At 36.0% G+C, this 23,832-nt stretch overlaps 1 protein-coding gene across 3 annotated transcripts; it reads left to right on the forward strand.

Moving 5' to 3' along the window:
* Positions 1-5,557: 5,557 nt before the first annotated feature.
* Positions 5,558-8,850, forward strand: LOC149246033 (peroxidase 12-like). Of its 3 annotated transcripts, none has more exons than XM_089457821.1 (5): positions 5,558-5,694; positions 5,932-6,217; positions 7,355-7,540; positions 7,665-7,833; positions 7,956-8,850. In XM_089457821.1, exons 2-5 carry the CDS (start codon positions 5,984-5,986, stop codon positions 8,420-8,422), a joined length of 1,056 nt encoding a protein of 351 aa, XP_089313947.1. In that variant the 5' UTR covers positions 5,558-5,694; positions 5,932-5,983; the 3' UTR covers positions 8,423-8,850. The 3 variants fall into 3 exon arrangements, with proteins under 3 accessions (XP_089313947.1, XP_089313946.1, XP_089313945.1); XM_089457820.1 differs by having other exon boundaries at positions 5,576-5,694; positions 5,935-6,217; XM_089457819.1 differs by lacking the exon at positions 5,558-5,694 and having other exon boundaries at positions 5,721-6,217.
* Positions 8,851-23,832: the final 14,982 nt, after the last annotated feature.

Here is a 23,832-nt window from a genome sequence, read left to right on the forward strand (position 1 = left end):
ATTGTTCATCCAAAGATAAATGGGGGTGGGGAAGAACCAGAATTTATACAGCAGCTCAAGGATTCTCCTCTCTACAAGTTACACATGCATCATTGCTGACACTGAAGCTCTGGAAATCCTTTGGGTCTCCCTTTTGCCTTACAAAGGTGAATTTCTTCACTTGGTTACTCATGCATAAAAAGGCACTAACAGGAGAAAATCTGAACAGAAGAGGGTTCCACAGCCCCTTTAGACGCTGCCTATGCACTTCTGCTATCGAAATCTCTGACCACTTATTGTTTGATTGTGTTTTCACACAAGAAGTTTGGAAGATGGTCCTCCACATACTTAACGTACCCACCCCCTCCTAGATATTAGTCGTTTATCTCTACACCTCCTGGGCAGATCAAAACCCTGGGAAAAAAAAAAAACCGTAGGCTGGAGAAACATTTGGCAAGCTATTCCAAAATGCCTTTGGTGGAAAGTGTGGTTGGCTCGAAATGAGTGCGTTTTCAACAACAGGCTCCCGAATTCAGTGGAAGTGGCTGCCAAAGTAAAAGCTCTCTTGTTGGAAATAGTAAATAAATCAGTTTTTGCCTTTATTTTATCTGCAGAAGTCTCTGCGTGGCTAGGACCCTGCGTGACAGGAGAAAGGAAAGATTCAATCAGCAAACTGATGAAAGCTCCTACCTGACGCTTGCATCTCACTGAAGGTGACTTTCTTACGTGGTGGTAGGGGACCTAAAAAGCCACCATCTTCTTTGATGGAGCGTCCAAGGGGAATCCAGGCACTACAGGCGCAGGAGGATTGATTCTTTCCCTAGATAGATTGAATAAAACCAGCTACAATTGGGGCCTAGGCATAAGTTTGAACAATCAAGCAGAGAGTTACAGCTTCTTAAAAGCTTGCCAAATTGCGAAGGAGTTAGGTTATAAAACAATCCAAATATTTGGAGACTCGAAGCTTCTGATTAATCTTTTAAACTCTGAAGATTATTTTCGTAACCTAGCTCTAAACAAAACCTTGCAGAGAATTCGAAACACTTTGAAAGACTTCGACACAATTGACACATACCATATTCTACGGGATTTAAACAAGCAAGCAGACTCGCTGGCAAATAAAGGTTGCCTGTTGTCTCAAGGAAAACTTAGCCTTAATGGAGGACCCTGCTCGATTCATCCTTTGCCTTAGACAATCTACAGAAGGTAGATCTGCACTCACTGGCCCCAATATTCAGATTGAGAGTGGTAATTGGAACTCTGAAAGTCACATTCAGGATCGCCAAGCAGCAAGCAGATGGAATAGCAAGTAAAAGGAATATCAAGTAGTAGGAACAACAACAAATGGTAGAGGGAACAACTGCGGAAGGAACATCAACCAGAAGGAACAATAGCAGAAGAAACAACATCAGAAGGAACAACAAGCAGAAGGAACAACATCCAAAGGAACAACAACAAAAGGAACAACATCCAAAGGAACAACAAGCCGAAGGAACAACAGGACGAAGGAACAACAACAGGCCGAAGGAATAGCAGCAGGCCGAAGGAACAACAGCAGAAGGAACAGTAAGCAGATGAAGGAACATCAGTAGAAGGAACAATAAGAAGAAGGATCAGTACCAGAAGGAACAACAAGAAGAAGGATCAGTACCAGAAGGAACAACAAGCAGAATGAATAGTAGCAGAAGGAACAACGTTCGAAGGAACAACATGCTGAAGGAACAACAGGCCGAAGGAACAACAAGCAGAACAAACAAGAGCAGAAGGAACAACAAACTTAAGGAACAACAAAATGAAAAACACAAGGAAAAGGCCATAGAATTTTCTCTTACAGAGACAATATGTAAGACAGAAAACAGGAATAGCCAAAGAATTCAGTGAACTTTTGAATATAAGCACAGGAGAAGGGACTATGTCCTCAACCCATTCTCATTGCTCAATTTTAAAAGCTACTGTCGATTGTAATAGGAGCATGCTCCACTTTTGACAATAAATACACTAACCGTTCTTGTTAAAAAAAATTAAGTTTGTTAATATTAGCTGACAATTTTTTTTAATTAATTTTTTTTTTTTTTTTTTTTGTAAGTAACCTTACACATATTTTCAATATATATTATTCGACACATATATATTAACATTACATATATCTTGAGCGTATACAATATATATTAGCCGACACATATATTTTTTTAATGTAACGTTAAGTTATTTGATAACATCTTGTATTTTTTTTAAAACATCTCCGTCATAGAGCAATCCAAAAATTAAAATATATAATCTAAAAATAATATAAATAATTTAACTTAATATTTAATAAAATATTAAACCAATTCCAATAAAATAAAAAATAAAAAAACCAGTTAAAACAACTGTAATAAATTATGAATAAAAATAGATTAAATGAAAACTTTAGAGATAAGGAGCTATAATTGTGTTTCATTAACTCCATCCCACACTAAATTCTTCAATCTTGCAATCCCAATCCAATAAAAACCAGCAGATTTGAAGGCTTACTGGATTCGATTCGATCCGACGAAACTGATGGTCCTTTCATGCTTCTAACTGCTGACGTGCCAGCTTATGGACGACTGTCATTATGGTGTCACAATTTAGACACGATGGTGAATTTATTATTGGTATTTGGTTAGAATTTTGTAAGGAAATCTTTTTTCAGAGAGAAAAATCTGTATAGTATTATATTGAGACAATATAAAGAGTACATATGAGATAAAGCAAGAGCTGAATATACAAGCAACCTTGCGAACACATGGAAAAACATGATCTTACAGATATAGGGCCATCATCATGGAGATCATAAACATGGATAGAGCAAAAAGTCTGACAAAATGCATGGAAACTATTTCAGATGTAGAAAAAAAACTGAAAGCCAAAAGGAGAAAGACCGTGAAACATATCTTGATAGGGAAGATAGCAAAAATGCTCAGATCATAATCCCGGGATGAAGAAATCCTTAATGAAGCAAGTTCGGTCATCCACCGATATCATCAAGGACCACGCACCAGGCTCAAGAGATAGAGCATCCTTAGACAGACGGTCCGCCTGTGCATTAAGGGAGCGGGGAATGTGCTTGATAGATGGCTGAACTAAATTGTTCCAAAAATGCATAATCCGATTTAACCATCCAGAAAGATGAGGATAATTGATATGGCATGCACCCCTGACATGGTCAATCATGACTTTCGAGTCCCCATAGATAGAAATGTTCTGAATCTCCATGAACACGTAGAAAGCAAACAGTCCAGCTAAAGCCCTTGCCTCGGCCAGGCTGTGTGTACCTCTCCCCCCATTCCAAGATAAAAAATATTGCAACTTTTCATCCATGATTATATGTACCCCACATCCACATATATTGAGTTGTTCAGCCCCATCAAAGAAAACCGAGGGCAGAGTATTGTGAGAGACAGTCTCGTCACTATTTCGCTGCACTTCCTTCTTAGATTCCTTGACAGGGAGCATACCATAAGTAGCAAGAAATCTGACTGCAGGAGTATTTAAATCCTCCCAAATAAATTTAATATCCTAAAAAATTTGAATCATGTAGTAACCTAAACTTTGAAAAATCTTTACCAAACTCTTTCACAATAATCATATAGAAATTAAAAAGAAAACGTAGCCGGTTTAGACGTGTGAACCCATGACATGACAAACACTTTTATTTACATTGATAACTTACGGATCTACTGTTTTGCTTTAAATGCATTTAATGATCATTCAATAGTCTAATTTAGATCTGTATTTTCCAAGGAACGTGTGGGTTTTGCCTCCGCCCGCCTTTGTTGTTATTTTAAATTAAAAAACCATGTGGATACCTAATTCTTTCTTTCCGCCACTTCGATTACGACCTCCACTAATGTGCACGACAATCTACTATGACGAAGGCTCACGATTTCTCTCTTACCCTAATTGTTTAGATTTGATATGGTTGATATGTCCAGGGAAATTTATTTTTCATTTAGACCACAAATTGCATAATTTATATCTTAGACGACAAACTGCATAATTTATATGTTAATGTGTATAGATAATGGTATAAAGTTATATGTTATAAAAGTAGATTTTTTTTCTATAGAAAATTTAGTTATGATTATATTTCTGTTGTATAAACACAAACTCAATAATATAGGAGACCATAGACTTCTTAAGCTAGCTTTAAATTACAGCGAAATTCACTTAAGCCTCAAACCAGGTTGGTATAAAAACACCACGGCATGGTTAAACCATTGGGAAATCGACGAGAATGTTGCATTGCAAAACATTAATAACATTAAAATATTGTTACTTCTAAGTTCAAAGAAAAAATGTGGTGTGAGAAAGATTTAGCAGCTAAAAGAAAATTAAGATATTATAAGGAGGTCATCAACCCCACCCTAGAAGATCAAAAGTATCTCTCTGTTTTAACTAGCTCAAAGAAGAAAAGAAAATTAATATAGCCAAGATTAGAACGAACTCTCATGAGCTCCATAGTGATTAGGACGAACTCTCATGAGCTCCATAGTGAAACGGGTCGTTGGACAATTCCTAAAACACCATGGATGGAAAGGATGTGCCATCTATGTGAGAATATAAACATCAAGGATGAAAATCACTTCCTCATGGAGGATGAAAATCACTTCCTTACAACCACATTAGATCTCAGTGTTATAATCTTTGTTGCAATACCTACCTTCCTAACCTTTTACTATGTCAAAATCATAGTGGGTTCAAAGGGCTTCTCTCTAAACTTTTTAAGCATAAGAATAAAATCTTAAATCCAAGGAAATAATTAGTTTATTTAAATATGATAAACCAAAATTTGATCTGAGTGAATGTTTACCATAATCATATTATTATTATTTTAGTTTTTGAAAAAATATTTATGAATTGCAATCAACTTTAATTGTTTATGAAGATATGGTCAAAGTGTCCATGTGATATTTATAATGAAATGAACACATCTCAAAGTAATGCTTATGAGGGGATTATTGCAGGTTAGTGGAATATTACATTCTTATTGGTAACAAGAAGACATGATCATGTATCCACTGCCTTACGCGTTATGGGTTAGTATCCACCTTATTCCATGTAAAACATGTGTGTTTTATATCAACACGCGACAAATTGTGTACCCTTGACCGGCAAAGCATGTAAAATTTTGTCGCCGCTTGATAACTTTGACTTTATTAAAATGATGATGCGAATTGGTCAACATTATGATATACATGAATATTTTGAAACGTTTTACTATTCTATTAACAATTCCTTGTTGCCTTATTTTGAGTTTGATTAAAAATTCGGTTGGATTTCATTTAATAAGTAAAATATTGAACACTATCTAGTGGCCAGAAATTTCATAAAGATTTCCTAACATTTTAGAGCTCGCTCTCTTGGAATTATGTGACATTTGTTCAAGCGCTGACCTCATGACGATTACGATAACACGCAAGTACATGAATATATTTATACACATTTTTATCTTCACATTGCAAAATAAGAGTACAATATCAACTATGACATGACATGGCTGTCGGATACTTCTTATTCAAGTGCATTTAATGCGATTCAGACATTCGTAGGTGCACACGTCACAAGTTTGAAAAATTATCCCTCCTCCATCGGTATGCCGTCAGTCTGAACTTTGAAGGCCTATAAATGTAGCTCGGCAATGAGAGCCCTCACGCATCTGAAAGGCCTGTCGATTTCCTCCATTTGAATCGAGTAAGCCTGCAAATCTGCTTTTATGTTGTATTGTTATTATAGTATCGAAGAATTTTGTGTGAGCTATTTGATATTTATATTATCAAGTTTAATGACAATAATTTGCAAAGCATTTTAGGAGTCAGATTGTTTTATTATCACAGAAGTACTGGTTTTTGTCTGCATTGGGATTTGTACTGGTTTTTGTCTGGATTGGGACTTTTGCGTTTGATAACTCGCAATGTTCATAAAACGCAGCAGGATCGAAGAATCTATTTCACATCAAAGCAAAGCCAAAGCTGTGGCCGACATGGGCAAGTTTAGCACGGCTCTGGCTTCTGTTATTCTCTGCGTGTTTGTCATGTATGGCGGCGCTGTCAATGCTCTGCCGAGTCCCGTGGCGGGTCTTTCTTGGACGTTCTACAGCTCGAGTTGCCCGTCCTTGGAGTCCATAGTGTGGGAGCGCATGGAAGCCTATTTGAGTGCAGACATCACACAGGCTGCAGGATTGTTGAGGCTCCACTTCCATGACTGCTTTGTCCAGGTACAATTATCCCATAGCATACATGGCAGATGTCAAACTTATTATCAATTACCTGTGCATGCTTCTCGGATATTGACTCTTGAAAAGTTGCATTTTCCACTTTTATCAGGTTAAATATTACATTTTATAAGGTTAAATGTCGTTACATATTACATTTTACGAAAGAAAAAAGAGATTGAGATGAAATCTCAAAAATTTACCACTTCTAAAATCTATTAGATTTAAATTTGTTAGAGGTGAAGGAAACAAATTGAGATGATGGTGTATAAATATCACATTTTCTGATTTTATTTTCTGAAAAATTTTGGTGGAATTTTCCAGATTTTTGGGAATTATGAGTTGTAAATTCTTTATAATTTAAGTGTGAGTTTTTCATCCCGTGGAATTCATATATGGAGTCAAAAACTTATTTAAGACCATAAAAAATAAGATTTGGCCAAAAGAAAAATTAATAGATTAATGAAATATGTTAATGGCTCAATATTAGAGGCGTACGGATTGAAAGCCCTTGAGTGACTTGATTTTCCTTGAATACAGAGATGAGCTAATAAGAAACCATTGATGATTATCTAACTATGATTTGACAACTAAATTATGATAATTTTTCGTGATACATTTATATTTACATATATAATTTAGTTAATTATTATTAATTATTATCATTTATGAATATAAGTTTATATATATTTAAATTTATAATCAATCCAAATATTAAATTGGTATATAAAATTTTTTTATGGTACAACCACTTTACTTATGATGACTAAAATCTATAAAAATGTACATATTTAAATAATAACTTTTAACTAAAAATATAAATAATATTAACTATACAACCCATTCAAACATATTTTGATTTCTTCACTAAAATTAATGAAAAAGTTTAATTAGGTTTAGTTCTCACTTTTTTTTAAATGAAGAAACACAACTTTTGACCCAATCTTAAATTTCAATTATTTAAAATAAATTTTAAATATATAAATAGATTTAATATATATATATATATATATATATAATAAAAAAAGGTTTTACTGTAACCAATATATGTATTTAATTTAATGCCAATTACCAACCATAATACTTGGTTAGGCATAATACTAGTAACAGTTAGGAATTAATACAACTTATTGGTTCCAGGGATGCGATGGGTCGGTGTTGTTGAACGCAACGTCAGGTGAGCAAACGGCTCCCCCAAACTTATCACTCAGAGCGCAGGCTTTAAAGATTATTAACGACATCAAAGAGAATGTCGAAGCCGCCTGCAGCGGAATTGTGTCGTGTGCCGACATTCTTACCTTAGCGGCTCGTGACTCCGTTGTAATGGTAATTAATTTCATTTCTCCGCTCAAATTGCCGCAACGCTTATTTAATTTGTGCGTCATTCATGTTTGGGATGCATTTGCTTATATAAGGTTTTTCTCATATATATATGTGTGTTTTGTTGCAGGCTGGAGGACCGTTCTACCCCTTACCACTCGGGCGCAGGGACAGCCTTACCTTCGCCAATCGATCGACTGTTCTCGCCAATTTGCCATCCCCAACCTTCAATGTAACGGGGCTTATCAGTGTTTTGGGTCCCAAAGGCTTGAATTTCACAGATCTGGTGGCCCTCTCAGGTATTACTACTACCGACCCATCAACAATTTTCCCCCTTCTTTCTTTTTCAAATTCTCATGATAAACTGTGAGTATTCATCTGGGTGCAATTCTTTTTTGTGTATTACTATGTGTGTGATCAGGAGGACATACAATTGGCAGAAGCAACTGCTCCTCCTTCGACAACAGACTATATAACAGCACCACCGGTACACAAATGCGGGATCCCACGATGGACCAGAGTTTCGCTAAGAATCTTTATCTCACCTGCCCTACCAGTACCACCGTTAACACCACCAAATTGGATATTCGCACTCCCAATTTATTCGACAACAAATACTACGTCAATCTCCTCAACAGGCAGACCCTCTTCACTTCTGACCAGACTCTTTACACCGACACTCGAACCCGCGACATTGTGATCAACTTTGCGGTGAATCAGACCCTCTTTTTTGAACAGTTTGTGCTGAGCATGCTCAAAATGGGGCAGCTGGATGTGCTCACAGGAAGCGAGGGAGAGATCCGTAAGAACTGCTGGGCTGCGAATCCTTCCACATTTTCGATTATGGATCCAGAGGCGTCTCAAGAATCAACATCTTACTCTATGTGAGATTAGGTTTAATAATCAAGCAGCAGCGTTAATTCCCAGCAAAGTCTAATAAATAAATATATATAACCGGCATCTTGTAAACCCTTTGCGATGCTTGTTCTACAAATTACCTTTTCCCTTTTGACCTTCTGAAAGAGCAGAAATAGAGCCTGAATACAGTGCATTCTCGTTGAAAATAAACAGCGTTTCTTGTTGATAATCAGATTTCCAACCGATTCCGGCAATTCCCAATAAGAAACTTTATTGAATCTAAATTCTAATGCTGGCAAATTTTGCATATCTATTATGTAGTTGGATTTGTCAAATCCATGAACATTGTCAATTTCTGCATTCCTTTACGAATGGTTTAGGGCGTTTTTGAAATCGTTGGGCTGTTATCTTCGGAAACCCACATTAGACTTCTATTTATCTAAAATATTGCAACCAAATTATAGAAATGGGTTACACGGCTTTTCAACGACAAATGCAATTCACCAGTTTAACTATTAGATTTTGTTGCTTTTTTAGAAATGTAAAATATAGTCAAAGATCGTAGTGGTTGAAAATGAAGTTTTATTTTTAAATTTTATTTAAAATAGTTTTTGAATAATGTAATTTTTATAAAATTGTAAATTTTAATTATTTAAAATGAGTTTAATAATTTAAAATGAAATTTTAAATATATAATTGACTTAGACTTCTAATTTTTTTTTGAGACCTTCTATTTTTAGAAATTACACAATTAAAAGTAACAGATCCAAAAAATTATTATTAAATTTAATACTGCAATTAACGAAAAACCCGAGAAAACAGGTCACAATTAATACGCTCGAAGGAACCCTCCCGTTTTCGAGCCAACCAAAGTGGACAACTTTTATTTTCACCTCTATAGCAAAGTTAATGCTGTCTGACATGCAAGGAGAATAAGAGTTTCTTTGCATTTATATTTCCTTCAAAGTTGATTTTGACATGTTAATGCAAGGCAACTCCTATTCTCCTTACATTTCAGACAATATTAACTTTGCTATAAAATGGAAATAGAAGTTGCCACCAAAGTGTCCTTATGAGTGAGATAATGCAATAAAGAACGGAGAAGAAAAAATAAAATAAAATAAACATAAAACATTCCTGACGGGCCGGCCGTATTTATATTTATAATGTAGTCTTTGGCACGGACTTTGACTTATTGGGTCGCCTACATACCTTTTTCAAAAGTCAAACCGGGGCAACATTTTGTCCTTCCAAGTTCCAACAAACAAATATTAGATTTTTCTAATTCATTTTATCACTTTATGTATTTCAAGCACTTTGCAGATGCAACTATCCAGGCTGTTATGAGATCACCAGATGAATATCCATGCGTTACAAGAGAATATCCATGTTTTGATGTAGTTATTATTATTTTTGAATCTTTAAGATATGATTGATTATTTTCTTTTGGGGGGTCCGTTAAGAAATGGTATATTTCCAATCGTATATTAAATTTATATAATTTAGAATATAAATTTAAAATCTGTATATTTAATTATACATATTTCAATTAATAGTTTATATATTAATTCATATAGTATATAATGTAATGTATATATAATATTTAATATAATTTATACATTAATTTATATAGTATTTAATATATTGATGCATGGTGTATATTGTTTATTATTATTTAATGTAAGTTTAGTTATATTTTTATTTATTTACTTATTTTTGAATGGAGTTGTCTATAGTGTCACTTTTTTATTAAAAAGTTTTAGGGCACTTTTATTGTGCAGGTGTTACTTGTCAATCTTGTTATTTCTATGAATTCCGACTAGATTTTAGAGAAATTAAACCTGAAAAAAATAAAAAAAAATCGAAAATCCACCGGAAAACTTTATAGTTAATTTTAATATTGGATTTAAAAATGATCAAATGATGTCATTGAAATTGTGTAAGATTTGGTTGAACTTGAACTTCCCTTACCAGAGTTTAAATGGATTGTGGATTCTGAGAATATTCTAAAATTTAATGAACATATGCAAAGTCAAATAATTGACCTCGCTCATATCTTTTGCATCATAAAATATCTAAGAATCCACAATATCTAAAAAAATCTACAATTGACTTAAAAATGCTCCTTACCTTATAATAATATAACCTCCATAATTAACTCCACTTCAATCCCTCATAAAATTTACACCTAAAATCTAATAAATATTAAACCTCATAAATTTAAGAAAACAATTAACTCTTATTTTCATTTTCTTATAAAATCTAAAACTAAAATTTAATAAATATTAAATCTCATAATTTTTATGAATATTAATTTATTTAATTAATCAATATATATAAACAATTTCAATTCACCAATTAACTCTTACGTTCGATCCTCCTAAACATAAAATTTAAAACTAAAATTTAATAAATATTAAATCTCATAATTTTTTCTGAATATTAATTTATTTAATTAATCAATATAATTAAACAATTTCAAATCACCAATTAACTCTTACGTTCGATGCTCATAAACATTAAATTTAAAACTAAAATTTAATAAATATTAAATCTCATAATTTTTATGAATATTAATTTATTTAATTTACCTATCACCCATTAACTCTTACGTTCGATCCTCATAAAATTTAAAACTAAAATTTAATAGATGTTAAATCTCATAATTTTTATGAAGATTAATTTATTTAATTAATCAATATTTTTTTGGTCAGGACATTTAATTAATCAATATACTTCAATTACACTTTAACTTAACGCCACGGAATTATAAATCCCTATTTAATTAATCAATATACTTCAATTACACTTTAACGCCACCGAATTATAAATCCCTATAATATGATATAATAGGAAAAAATTATATTCACACTCGTCGTTTTTAGGAATAGATTCTTAATTTATGAAATCAATTGTATTAAACATCTATTAAATTTACATCTTTTTGTAGGTTATAGAGGTGGTATAAAAGGAGTTTTGAAGATTTTGGAAAGAATTTGTTTGGGTCGAAGCTAGTCAAGCTTTGTAGTGTTCAAGATTTTATAATTTGCAACGGTCTAAAGAAGTGGCCCAATTCTAGCCAGGTGACTTGCATCCATGGGCTTGGTAGCAGCCTAGTAGACTATGTTATTTCCATTCTCCCTTTATACAATGAAATAACAAATTTTGACATCTTAAATTACCACGAGCCTAAGTCCGATCATAGGCCTTTACTTTTAACTCTCAATTTTGTCATGCATAGAGATCTCATAGAAGATAATCCTTATAGCCAAAAGAACTTAATCTTTGATAGAAATAAAAACGATCGCTTTCTAAATTAATTAAAAACTAATTTGCTTCCCTTATCTAGTATAGACAACATAGAAGACCTCTATCATAATTTTACTACAACCCTCTCATATTCTATTAACAAGTTCTCAATTGAAGTTTCAAGTAATAAAAGAAATACCAAAACCAACCCATGGTATGACAAAGATTGTAAAGGTGCGAGGAGAGAAATTAAGGAAGCTCTTGATGAATCTCTTAAAATTAGCAAGATAAAAATATACAAAGCCCTAACTAAAATGAACAAAAGGCAGTATATTCGTAAAAGACAAGAGAATCTCTTACACCTCTCTAAGGTAGCTCCTAAGAAATTTTGGAGGCAGATTCTAACTAGGAAAACTAAAAATAATAATAAAATTGCTTTACACGATTGGAATTCCTATCTTAAAAAGCTTTATGAATCTCCAAATGTCGTGGATAACTTTGAAACCTTGCTCACAATGAAAGAAGTTTTATCATTAGAAGACATTGATTTTGGGGTTAAACGCCTGGCAAATGGGAAAGCTAAGGACATTGAAGGTTTCCAGGCGGAAATCTTAAATATTGGAGGTCTTGTTCTCATCCTCCACATCCACAAGCTTTTCAATCAAGCGGTCAAGCAAGGGTTCCCTAAACCATGGACTCGGAGCCTCATTATCCCTATTTTTAAAAGTGGGGATACAAATAATGTAGAAAATATGTGTAGATTAACCCGATAATGCAATATAAATCAAAGCATAAGACTATAACTTACTTCTACTATCAATTTGCGGAAGCTTAAAGATTGAGTTGAACAATATAACCAGAAGAAGAAGAATCAATGGCACAATACACATGAAAATACTTTAGGGAAAGCCTCAGCTAAAAACCCCACACTATTGTATTATCATACATGGTGGAAATACATAGGAATTATACAAAGCCTTAGCTCTCACAGCTAGCCAGCTCTCAGTACAATCCTCACAGATGCTCACAGGAAATATTGGCTTCTCTCCAGCCTTCCTCTCTGCCCTCCAAGCTCCTATTTCCTTGTGATGTTCCTTGTGGATGATTTGCCTTTACCAAGTGGAAAACCAATCCTCCAAAACTGCGCAATCCTCAAGGATAAATCCTTGACTGCATGCATGAGTTTTCTCCATGAAAAAACACATGCAACTGATAGTACACTGTCCTTGAACATTTATCTCAACTAGGTCTTTCTCAGAATAGACATGCATGAGTTTCTGATGAGAGAATCTTCAGTTAACTGGAGTAGCACTAGTTAACTCAACTGACTGTTAACTCACTATTAGTTCCTCAAACAGTTTGGAACTAATTTAACTGGACTTAACTCAGTAAACTGAGTTAACTAATTACAACTCAAATATAACTCAATCTTATCTCCTTAATTTAAGGGATAACTCTTGCATGACTTCAGAAAGACTTCTAACTTGAATTTCTCCAACTAATTAATTTAAAATAAATAATTAATTATTTCCAAGTAGCTATTAAGACTAAATTCGATTTTAATTCACAATTTAAATCAAGGACAAACTAAATTGGAATATTCTTGTTGCCATATTTCAACACTCACTCTCAACAAGAAAGGGATTATCTGCCACCTTGATACTGTCTCTATGGAACTCGAATTTACAATTTGACAATGCCTTTGTCAAAATGTCAGCATCTTGCTCCTCTGTTGAAATATACAGCAGCAACATGATCCTCCTTGCTACACAATCTCTAATATGATGATACCAAATGTCGATGTGCTTGGACCTATCATGAAACACTGGATTCTCAGAGAGTTTGATATAGCTTTGATTATCACAATAGATCACAGTAGGATCCATCCTCTAATCAAACAAACCAACTAGGATTTTCCGCGTCCAGATGGCCTCACATGCTGCCTGACTTGCAGCCATGTATTCTGACTTTGTCGAGCTTAGTGCAACCGACCTCTATTGCCTACTGTACCAAGAAACTGTCGCTGACCCAAGGTTGAAAATCCCTCCTGATGTGCTCTTTTGATCTGATGGACTCCCTGCCCAATCTACATCAGTGAAGCCCTGTAGCTTCATTCCCTCTGTTCATCTGTACCATAATCCATATTGAGATGTGCCTTTGAGGTATCTCAATACATGCTTTACCGCCTTCCAAAACATCTTGGTAGGTTGAACCATCGCTTGACTCAGCTGGTTCACCGCATAGCACAAATTTGGTTGTGTGTTCACTAAGTGCATCAGTGAACCCACAAGCTGCCTGTACACAGTAGCCTCTACCACTTCTCTTGAAGTAGCAACCCCCTTCCTCCAATTACCTGCTAGAGGAGTCTGCATGGGCTTGCACTTCTCCATGTGGAATCTCTTGAGTATCTCATTGGCATACTTGCCCTGAGACACAAACAACTCCCCATCCTTTTGCCACACTTCCAAGTAGAAACTTTGAATAATTTAACACATATTCAACAGAGATTATCCTGATCATGTACTATTGCGGAATACATACACAATACATAAGCTCCTCTACGTTGATCATCAATATAGCAGCATCAATAACAATAAAACATCAAGAGCATTCACACATTAACACAGTATGTAACCTGGGGAAAGCATCTCGCTAAAAACCCCACACTATCTGTATATTAATGATTGAGACCATGTAACATTACAAAGTAAAATGCTTATCACAAGCAATCCAGTACCAGCTCCACCTGTTACACACAATACAGCTAAGATCTGATCTCCAAATCTATTCCACTGCTTGCCTGCCTCCACTGCTCAATACCTGCTCAATAATGATTGAGAATGGTCTACCAAACTCGTATTTCACCTCCAAAGAATCACTCACAATGTGTAAGACGTGAGCAGAAGCTACAAACTGGGCAAATACATGAGCAAACTCATTGGCATACTCAATCCCTTGATTGTGCAAGATCTGATGCACACCTATAGTCACAACTGATAGCAATTTGATTCTCTAACACCTGTCCCTGCTGAACTGAACATGCACTGACATGCAACTGAGTTAACTGATGTATTCTATAGTTGTATTATGAGTTAATAATTAGTTTAACAACTCATCATTAGTCTATCTGCAGTTAGACTAACTACAACTAGTTTAACCAAGTCAAACTGAACACAACTCCATCAACTCCACAATCAACTCCACCAAACTCAACTGATTGAGTTCTAACTGAAGTCATGCATGCAACAACTCAACTGACTCATAAGAAAAGTGTATTTCCTTCTGACAGCTGCATGGGCCACATCTGTAGCTCAAACTAAAGTGCTCCAAGAGAATAAGATCAAGTTTATAGTCCAAATATTATTATGAGACAATAATATTTGACTTTTCTATTTTTGACAGCCAGTCTAAAAATAGACTTTGATCACCCACACTGTGGTCACCCACACTTTGGTCACCCACATTTTGATCACTCACACTGTGATCACTCACACTGTGGTAAAAAATAGAACTTGCGCCATAATTTGCCTGCGGGCCCACTTAGTGAAGGCGACTCTTTTCACTAAGCTCCATCATCTTGTTGCAATCTCAACACTCCCTCTCGACAAGATATGGATTATCAGCAACCCCTATCCTGCCTCGGTGGTACTCGAATTTTCTCCTGGTGAGAGCCTTCGTTAGAATATTAGCATCCTGATCCTCCGTCGGAATGTATGAAAGCAACATGATCCTCCGCTGCACAAAATCTCTGATATGATGGTACCTGATGTCAATATGCTTAGATCTATCATGAAATATAGGATTAGCCGAGAGTTTAATGCAACTCTGGTTATCACAGTAAATCACAGTAGGATCCAAATGAGAACCGAACAAACCAACCAGGATCTTCCTCATCCATATAGCCTCGCATGCAGCCAAACTTGCTGCCATATACTTGGCCTCCGCTGAACTGAGTGCCACGGATCTCTGCTTCCTGCTGTACCAAGAAACTGTTGTCGATCCAATACTGAAGACCCCTCCTGATGTGCTCTTTCTGTCCGTTGGGCTCCCTGCCCAATCTACATCCGTGAAGCCACATAGCTTCACCTCATCCTCCTGTCTGTACCACAAACCATATCCCGATGTGCCTCTCAAGTAGCGCAATACATGCTTGCCCGCCTTCCAGAAGAGCTTGGTAGGCTTAACCATAGCTTGTGAAAGCTGGTTAACTACATAGCATATATCAGGTCGTGTATTGACCAAATACATCGGCGACCCCACCAATTGTCGATAAACAGTGGCATCCACTTCTTCTCCCGAAGTGGCATCCTCCTTCCTCCAACCTCCAGGAAGAGGAGTATCAACAGGCTTGCAGCCATGCATGTTGAAATTCTCCAGTATCTCCCGAGCATACTTGCTCTGAGAAACAAACAGTCCACCACTGCGCTGCCATATTTCCAATCCTAGGAAATAGTGAAGGAGGCCCAAGTCCTTCATCTCAAACTCTGTAGCAAGATCCTTCTTGCATGACAGTATCAACAGCTCATCACCCGTTAGAATCAAATCATTAACATACAATACAATGATAAGCAACTTACCCTCCACCACAATCTGGTATAGGTTAGGATCCGCCTCGCTTTTGGAGAATCCAAGTCCTGTGAAATAGCTGTCTATCCGTGTGTACCAAGCACGTGAAGTAGTTGTCTATCGTGGTGTACCAAGCACAAGGTGCTTGCATCAACCCGTACAATGCTCTCTTGAGTCGGCACACATGCGACTCATGATCGAAGGTCTCAAAACCTTCTAGTTGTTCTATGTACACCTCTTCCTCAATCTGGTGATTGAGGAATGCAGTCTTCACATCCATCTTATGGATCCTCCTACCCATCTATGCTGATAGTGCCAACATAGATCTGATAGATGAGTACCTTGCGGCAGGAGCAAAAGTCTCATCATAGTCAATCCCCTCGACTTGTGAAAAGCAACGAGTAACAAATCTTGCCTTATGCTTCTCCACACTACCATCAACAGCTTGCTTTACCTTGTAAAGCCAACGAGAACTCACAACTGACTTCTCCGGTCTCGGAACCACATCCCAAACACTGTTACGAACTATGGAGTCATACTCCTCCACCATAGCATCAACCACAATCGATTGTTGCACTGCTTCCTCAAAGGAATATGGCTCGGTCTCAACACATTCCCTAGAAAGGGCCATGTATCCATTGTACCTCTCAGGTGACCTCCTATGTCTGCACTAAGAAGATGGTGCTCCCACATTCTCTCTTGCATCCTCCAATAATATGTCAGCTTCTTTTGTGCGCTTCCATCCATCTCTGGAAGACTCTGCTTGAGTGGATGTTTCCACTCCTAGAACCTCTACATGTGGCTGCTCCACATTAGTCTGAGGCTCCTCCTCCTTAAGAACCAACAGTTCCTCCACAACCTGTAGTTGGAACTCCCTCTCAAGGGAAACTCGCATGGCCTTCTACTCATCAAACTTGAGATCTCAGTGAACCATTATCCTCCGACTGGTAGGCAAGTACACCCAATAGTTGTGAGGTGTATTAGTGTACTCCACAAATATCCCCAACTCTGCTGTCGGCTCAAGCTTCTTCCATGCATCCTTTGTCACATGGAAATATACCGATGAGCCAAAGATCCTGAAGTGACCCACATCTCGTCTCTTACCGGAGAAAGCTTCCTCTAGTGTCTTCATCCCAAGTATGTGATGCGAGCTTCTATTATGCAAATAGACCGCTATGTTGCATGCCTCAGCCCACAAGTGAAGTGTTAGGCCTTGGTCATGCAACATTGCCTATGCTTCCCCTACAATAGTTTTGTTCTTCCTCTCAGCCACCCCATTCTGCTATGGGTTATGAGGTGTCGTCAACTCTCATTTAATTCCTTCCACTACACAGAAGTCCTTAAACTCTTGAGAGACATATTCTCCACCATTTTCACTTCTCAAGGCCTTGATCTTCTTCCCTGACTCATTCTCGACTAAAGCTTTGAACTCACAAAACTTTGTGAAAGTTTGGTCATTCTTCTACATGAAATAAATCCAACATTTACGAGAATAGTCATCAATGAAAATCACATAACACCTTTCCTTTGTTGTGGATGTCATCGAGAATGGTCCACACAAATCAGTATGAACTCGCTCTAAGATAGCCTCTGCTCGACTGTCTCAATCATGAAAGGAAGACTTGGTGTACTTTCCCAAGGTACAACCTTTGCATGTGTCAACTTGCTCAAGTTTACCTTTGGGAAGTCCTATAGATATCTATTGCATTATCTTCAAAGCCCCATGATGCAAATGGACTAACCGCCTATGCCACAACTCACCAATGTCTTGGCTTTGCACCAATTTTGCTTTCGCACTAAATGCTACACAATCATCACCTCAAGTTTATAGAGATTCTTCAATTGAATCCCTATCCTCTTGGTCTGACCCGTGGCTATGTGTCTTAGGAACACCTTTCCTTTACTGAAGACAACATCGTAGCCTTTTTCCTCCAACATCGCGACCAATACCAAGTTTTTCTTCAGTCCAGGCACATACTTCACATCTGTCAAGGTGAGAGGAGCTCCATGCTCCCTCTAAAAAGCAACCGTGCCCACTCTTGAAACACTATACCTTTCGTCGTCACCCATCTCTATGCGCATCTTAAGGTCTTTCTCCTCCAAGGCACTGAATAAATTTTTATCACCGACCATGTGGAATGAGGCTCCACTGTCAAGATACTAGACACAACCCATCATCGATGACACCATGCATGTGATGAGGGTAAAGTCCATTTCGAACTGAGAGGCTAATGCCTCACCTTCCGATCCTTTCGAGGATCCCTTCTTGGACTTCTTCGATGGGAAATTAGTCACATAATGTCCCATCTTGTGACAATTAAAGCATCTTACTTTAGACATGTCACCCTTCTTCCCTCCATGAGAAGAATTCGATTTGAAATGGGAAGCCTTCCCCTTCCCTTTCCTTGCCTTACTTGCTAAGGCCAGATTTTCTTCATCATCATTCTTGGATGAAGAACCATCTCGTGTGCTCCTCTTGATCTCCTCTTGCATAAGATCTGACCACAGTCGTTCCCAATCCGGCAGTTTCTCCCTTCCATTCACAGAGTCCTGGTAGCTATTCCAACTCTTTGGAAGGCCAAGGAGAGCGAGGCTCACCATATCATCATCGACAGTAGTTATTCCCACACTGCCAAGCTCATCTCTACAGGTGGTGAGCTTGTTCAGATATGTGGAAATAGTATCGCCCTTCTCCATCTTGATTCTTCGAAGCTTATCCTTGAGTGCCAATTTCCTCTGGTCACTATTGTTCTGGTAGAGGTCCTTCAATGTCTTCCACATTGAAAATGGAGTATCCTTCCCATGGAGACTCGAGACAATATGGTCTTGAACTCCCTCAAGGATGATCCGTCTCGCCTTCGCCACACACTTCTTCCACTCAGTCAACTCTTGTGCATTAGTTGAAGCTGGCTTTGGGAAATCTTGATCAATGAATTCCTTCAAGCCATTGTCTTCTAATACAACCTCCATTCTATCTTTCCATGCTATGTACTTCGAGATACCTTCCAAGGCATACTCGAGTCTCAAGCCATAGAACGCCATTGCTCAACCGTGAAGTATGATATGAATTCGATTTGCACCTGCAACCCCGAACTTCAAACTTCGAATTCTCTTCTTAGTATACTGTTCATAGCTCTGATACCATGTAGAAAGTCTATGTAGGTTAACTCGATAATGCAATATAAATCAAAGCATAATACTATAACCTACTTCTACTATCAATTTTGCGGAAGCTTAAAGATCGAGTTGAACAATATAACCATAAGAAAATGAATCAATGGCACAATACACATGAAAATACTTTGGGGAAAGCCTCAGCTAAAAACCCCACACTATTGTATTATCATACATGGTGGAAAGACATAGGAATTATACAAAGCCTTAGCTCTCACAGCTAACCAGCTCTCAGTACAATCCTCACATATGCTCACAGACAATCTTGGCTTCTCTCCAGCCTTCCTCTCTGCCCTCCAAGCTACTATTTCCTTGTGTTGTTCCTTGTGGATGATTTTCCTATTACCAAGTGGAAAACCAGCCTTCAAAACTACGTAGTCCTCAAGGATAAATTCTTGACTGCATGCATGAGCTTTCTCCATGAGAAAACACATGCAACTGATAGTACATTGTCCTTGAACATTTATCTCAATTGGGTCTCTCTCAGAATAAACATGCATGAGTTTCTGATGAGGGAATATTTTAGTGAACTGGAGTAGCACTAGTTGAGTGCATTAATGCATCAACTAACTGTTAACTCACTATTAGTTCCTCAAACAGTTTGGAACTAAATTATCTGGACTTAACTCAGTAAACTGAGTTAACTAATTAAAACTCAAATATAACTCAATCTTATCTCCTTAATTTAAGGGAAAACTCTTGCATGACTTCAGAAAGATTTCTAACTTGAATTTCTCCAACTAATTAATTTAAAATTAACTAATGAATTATTTCCAAGTAGTTGTTAAGACTAAATTCGATTTTCATTCACAATTTAATTCAAGGAAAAATTAAATTGGAATATTCTTGTTGCCATATTTCAACAAATAACCTCTCTAACTATCGGAAAATTATGATCATCCCTCTCTTAGCCAAGTTATATGGTATTATTTTGGAAAAGAAGTTAAGCATGTGGCTTGAAAGTGAAGGTAAGCGGGCTAAAGGCCAAGTGGGTTTCAGAAGGCAACACTTAACAACAGACCACCTTGTTATGCTTAAGATCATTATGGAGGAATTCTGCAATGATAAATCCAATCTCTTTTGTTTCTTTGTGGACTTTAGAAAGGCTTTTGATACAGTTCCTAAAAACAACCTATGGAATAGATTAGAAGAGCTAAAGGTTCCTTTCGAGTTGAGAGCTGCCACTATAAGGTTATATGAGAATGTAACTGCCAAGTTAAAGAGCAATGAGGGGTGGTCGAAAGATATTAAGTGTAATACCAGAGTTAAACAAGGTTTCCCCCTCTCCCCTACCCTATTTGGAGTTTACATCAACAAGCTAGAAGGTTGTTTAAAGGAAGCAGGTTGTGCTGGCATGATCTTAGTTGGGATAGTCATCATCCTTCTTCTCTACGCTGACAATATTGTTCTTCTCGCAAGGTGCCCATCTGATCTTGATAAGCAACTTAGACTTCTTAAGGATTTCTGCTCTACCATGGGTATGACTATTAACACAGACAAAACAAAAGTTATTATTATCAAATCCAAGAAGGACACTTGCGCTAATTTTGTGTATGACAATAGTAACTTGGAGGAAGTGTCTTCTTACAAGTACCTGGGAATTGATATTCATCACAAGCTCAACTGGAACTATAGCATTGATAAAAGGATTAATGGGGGGTGGAAAGCTTATTTTGGTCTTGAAAATAATTGTAAAACGACAAACCTCGTAATGTGGGTTAGAAAGAAGTTCCTCTTTGAAACTTTAGTCACTCTTGTTATCTTATATGGATGTGAGGTTTGGGGTTGCAACATCTCTAGAGAATCCTAGAGAAAGTTTGAGCAAATCCAAAAGCGTTTTATAACGTATAACCTCAAAATTCAAAGCAATACACCCTATCCTACTCTCCTTATAGAAGTGGATCTTTCCCCTATCGAGAGCCTAGCTATGACTAGGCTTCTGTTGTACAAGCACAAACTCAATAGCATAGGAGGCCATAGACTTCCTAATCTAGCTTTAAATTCCAGCCAAAACCACCTAAGGCTCAAACGAGGTTGGTATAAAGACACCAGGGCCTAGTTAAACCATTGGGAGATCAACGAGAATATTGCATTGCAAAACATTAATAGCATTAAAAATATTGTTACTTCTAAGTTTAAAGAAAAAATGTGGTGTGATAAATATTTAGCAGCTAAAAGTAAATTAAGATATTATAAGGAGGTCATCAACCCCACCCTAGAAGATCAAAAGTATCTCTCTATTTTAACTAGCTCAAAGAAGAAAATTAATATAGCCAAGATAGAAGGAACACTCATGAGCTCCATAGTGAAACGGGTGGTTGGGCAGTTCCTAAAAAACCATGGATGGAAAGGATCTGCCATCTCTGTGAGAATATGAACATCGAGGATGAAAATCACTTCCTCTTAGAGTGCCCCACGTACAACCATATTAGATCTCAGTTTCATAATCTTTGTTGCAATACCGACCTTCCTAGCCTTTTATGATGTCAAAATTATAGTGAGCTCGGGAGGTTTCTCTCCAAGCTTTTTGAGCATAAGAATAAAATCTTAAATCTAACTAAATAATTCATTTCTTTAATGGATTTTGTTTGAAGTGTAAACTTTCAATATGTTGAGGTATGGGAGCACGTAGAAGAGCATGTGGAACTTTTGTTTCCAATTTCATTTATCTTGGTTTATTGGAGGAACATTGTGTGGAGATATGTCGCATCATTTTAAAAGGGTGAAATTTAGTTGCTATATGTTTTTTTAATAAGTAAAGGTTTGTTAAATTGCTATTAATAATAAATTATGTTTTTTGGTTGATGATAATTTCTGGTGAGATTATTAATTTTTAGTATTTTAAATATATTTTTAAATGTATAAATAAATTTAGAGTATTAAAAATTTTGGGATTTAATCTATATTGATTTTAAAATTTAAATTTGTGATTTTAATAAATTTTTTGCTATATTATAAATAAATTGTCATTAAAACAATTTTTGATTAAATTTGAGCTAATTTGTCACTCCAATATTTTTTGACAACTCATCACAAAATATATGATTAAAAAAGTGCAAATGTAGAATATATACACTAAGCTATTTGAAACTAGATTTGGATAAGGGTCCTGCCTTGCATATAATATCACACTGTGATGGTACATGGTTTTAGAGACTTAGTTATGGAGCATTTGGTCTATTTATGTGTAGATTAACACTTAGTTGTATTTCCACATGCCTTAACACATATATTTAAGAAGTTTTTCACCTTTATTGCACATATTTGTAAATTCTTACAATTAACCCATAGTACTGAATTTGTTTAATGATTTAAACACATGGATTCAAGTTATCGTAGTAAATTCTTACAATTAACTCATAGTAATGAAGTTGTTTAATGATTTTAACACATGAATTCAAGTTATCGTACATATTTTTTTATTTTCATTTGATTTATTTTGGAGTTTTTCATTTCTTATTCACTATTCCTTAAATCTCTAAATCTTTGGGTCATGTTTCAATTTAACAATGGGATTTTTCACATGAGTCAATCTTATTCCAACACTAGCAGGGGTTATTTCCATCATAAAGGACGTTCTTATAACAACCGAGGTTCTTTATCGAACATGTACTTCTCCATAAAAATCCATATTTTGAGGGTTTGTTGACCTAATAGGAGGAGCACCTTAGTTCCTTTTATTATTTTTGGCGGTTCATGATAGATGAGTGCTTTAGAGGATGACTTGGCACATTATTGAAGAATACATACGCCATGATCAAATAAGCTCAATCTTAAGAGGTGTTTTGTATAGGGAGAGGATATGTGGTAACTTCATTTAGTTGTTTTTTTAATTATATTTTATTATGTATTATTAACTCATTTTTTCGAGGTTATTAACTAATGATTTAAAATGAGTTTAATAATTTAAAATGAATTTTTAAATTCAGTTGTCTTTAGTGATATTTTTTGGAAGCTTTTTTGGTGGGTTTTTTAGGTCTAATTTCTCTAAATCAGGCAGGAATTTATTGAAATCAAAAGCTTGATGGGTAACCCCCTACATAATCAAAGTTCCCTAGGGGTTTTTCAGAGTGCTAAATCCATATATACAATAAAAAAACCATCTTAAATAACACAAATGAAAATTTGACCTCAATTTTTTCCACTAGATTCCGACATTGAAAATTCCAAAAATTCCCACTAAAAACAACTCCAAAAAATATAATTGACTTAAAATTCTATTTTTTTTGAGACTTTCTGTTTTTATAAATTACACAATTAAAAGTAACAAATCCAAAAAATTATTATTAAATTTAAAACTCCAATCAACGAAAAAACCGAGAAAATAACTCACAATTACAATACGCTTGATGGAAACCTCTCGTGCTTGAGCCAACCAAACTGTCCCTATGGGTGAAATGAAATGATATTTTAAGGTCCACGAAACTAAAAATAGTATATGAGACCATTAG

The sequence above is a fragment of the Pinus tabuliformis genome, chromosome 7 (assembly GCF_031772625.1).
Source record: "Pinus tabuliformis cultivar Carrire ecotype Pingquan chromosome 7, CPIR1, whole genome shotgun sequence".
In the NCBI taxonomy this organism is placed as follows: domain Eukaryota; kingdom Viridiplantae; phylum Streptophyta; class Pinopsida; order Pinales; family Pinaceae; genus Pinus; species Pinus tabuliformis.

Bases quoted from the DNA above. Each gene is read 5' to 3' on its own strand.
- LOC149246033 (XM_089457819.1), top strand. From the start codon at position 5,915: ATGTTCATAAAACGCAGCAGGATCGAAGAATCTATTTCACATCAAAGC. The intron at 6,218-7,354 runs GTACAATTATCC...TATTGGTTCCAG, and splicing joins TCCATGACTGCTTTGTCCAG to GGATGCGATGGGTCGGTGTT. The intron at 7,834-7,955 runs GTATTACTACTA...GTGTGTGATCAG, and splicing joins AGATCTGGTGGCCCTCTCAG to GAGGACATACAATTGGCAGA.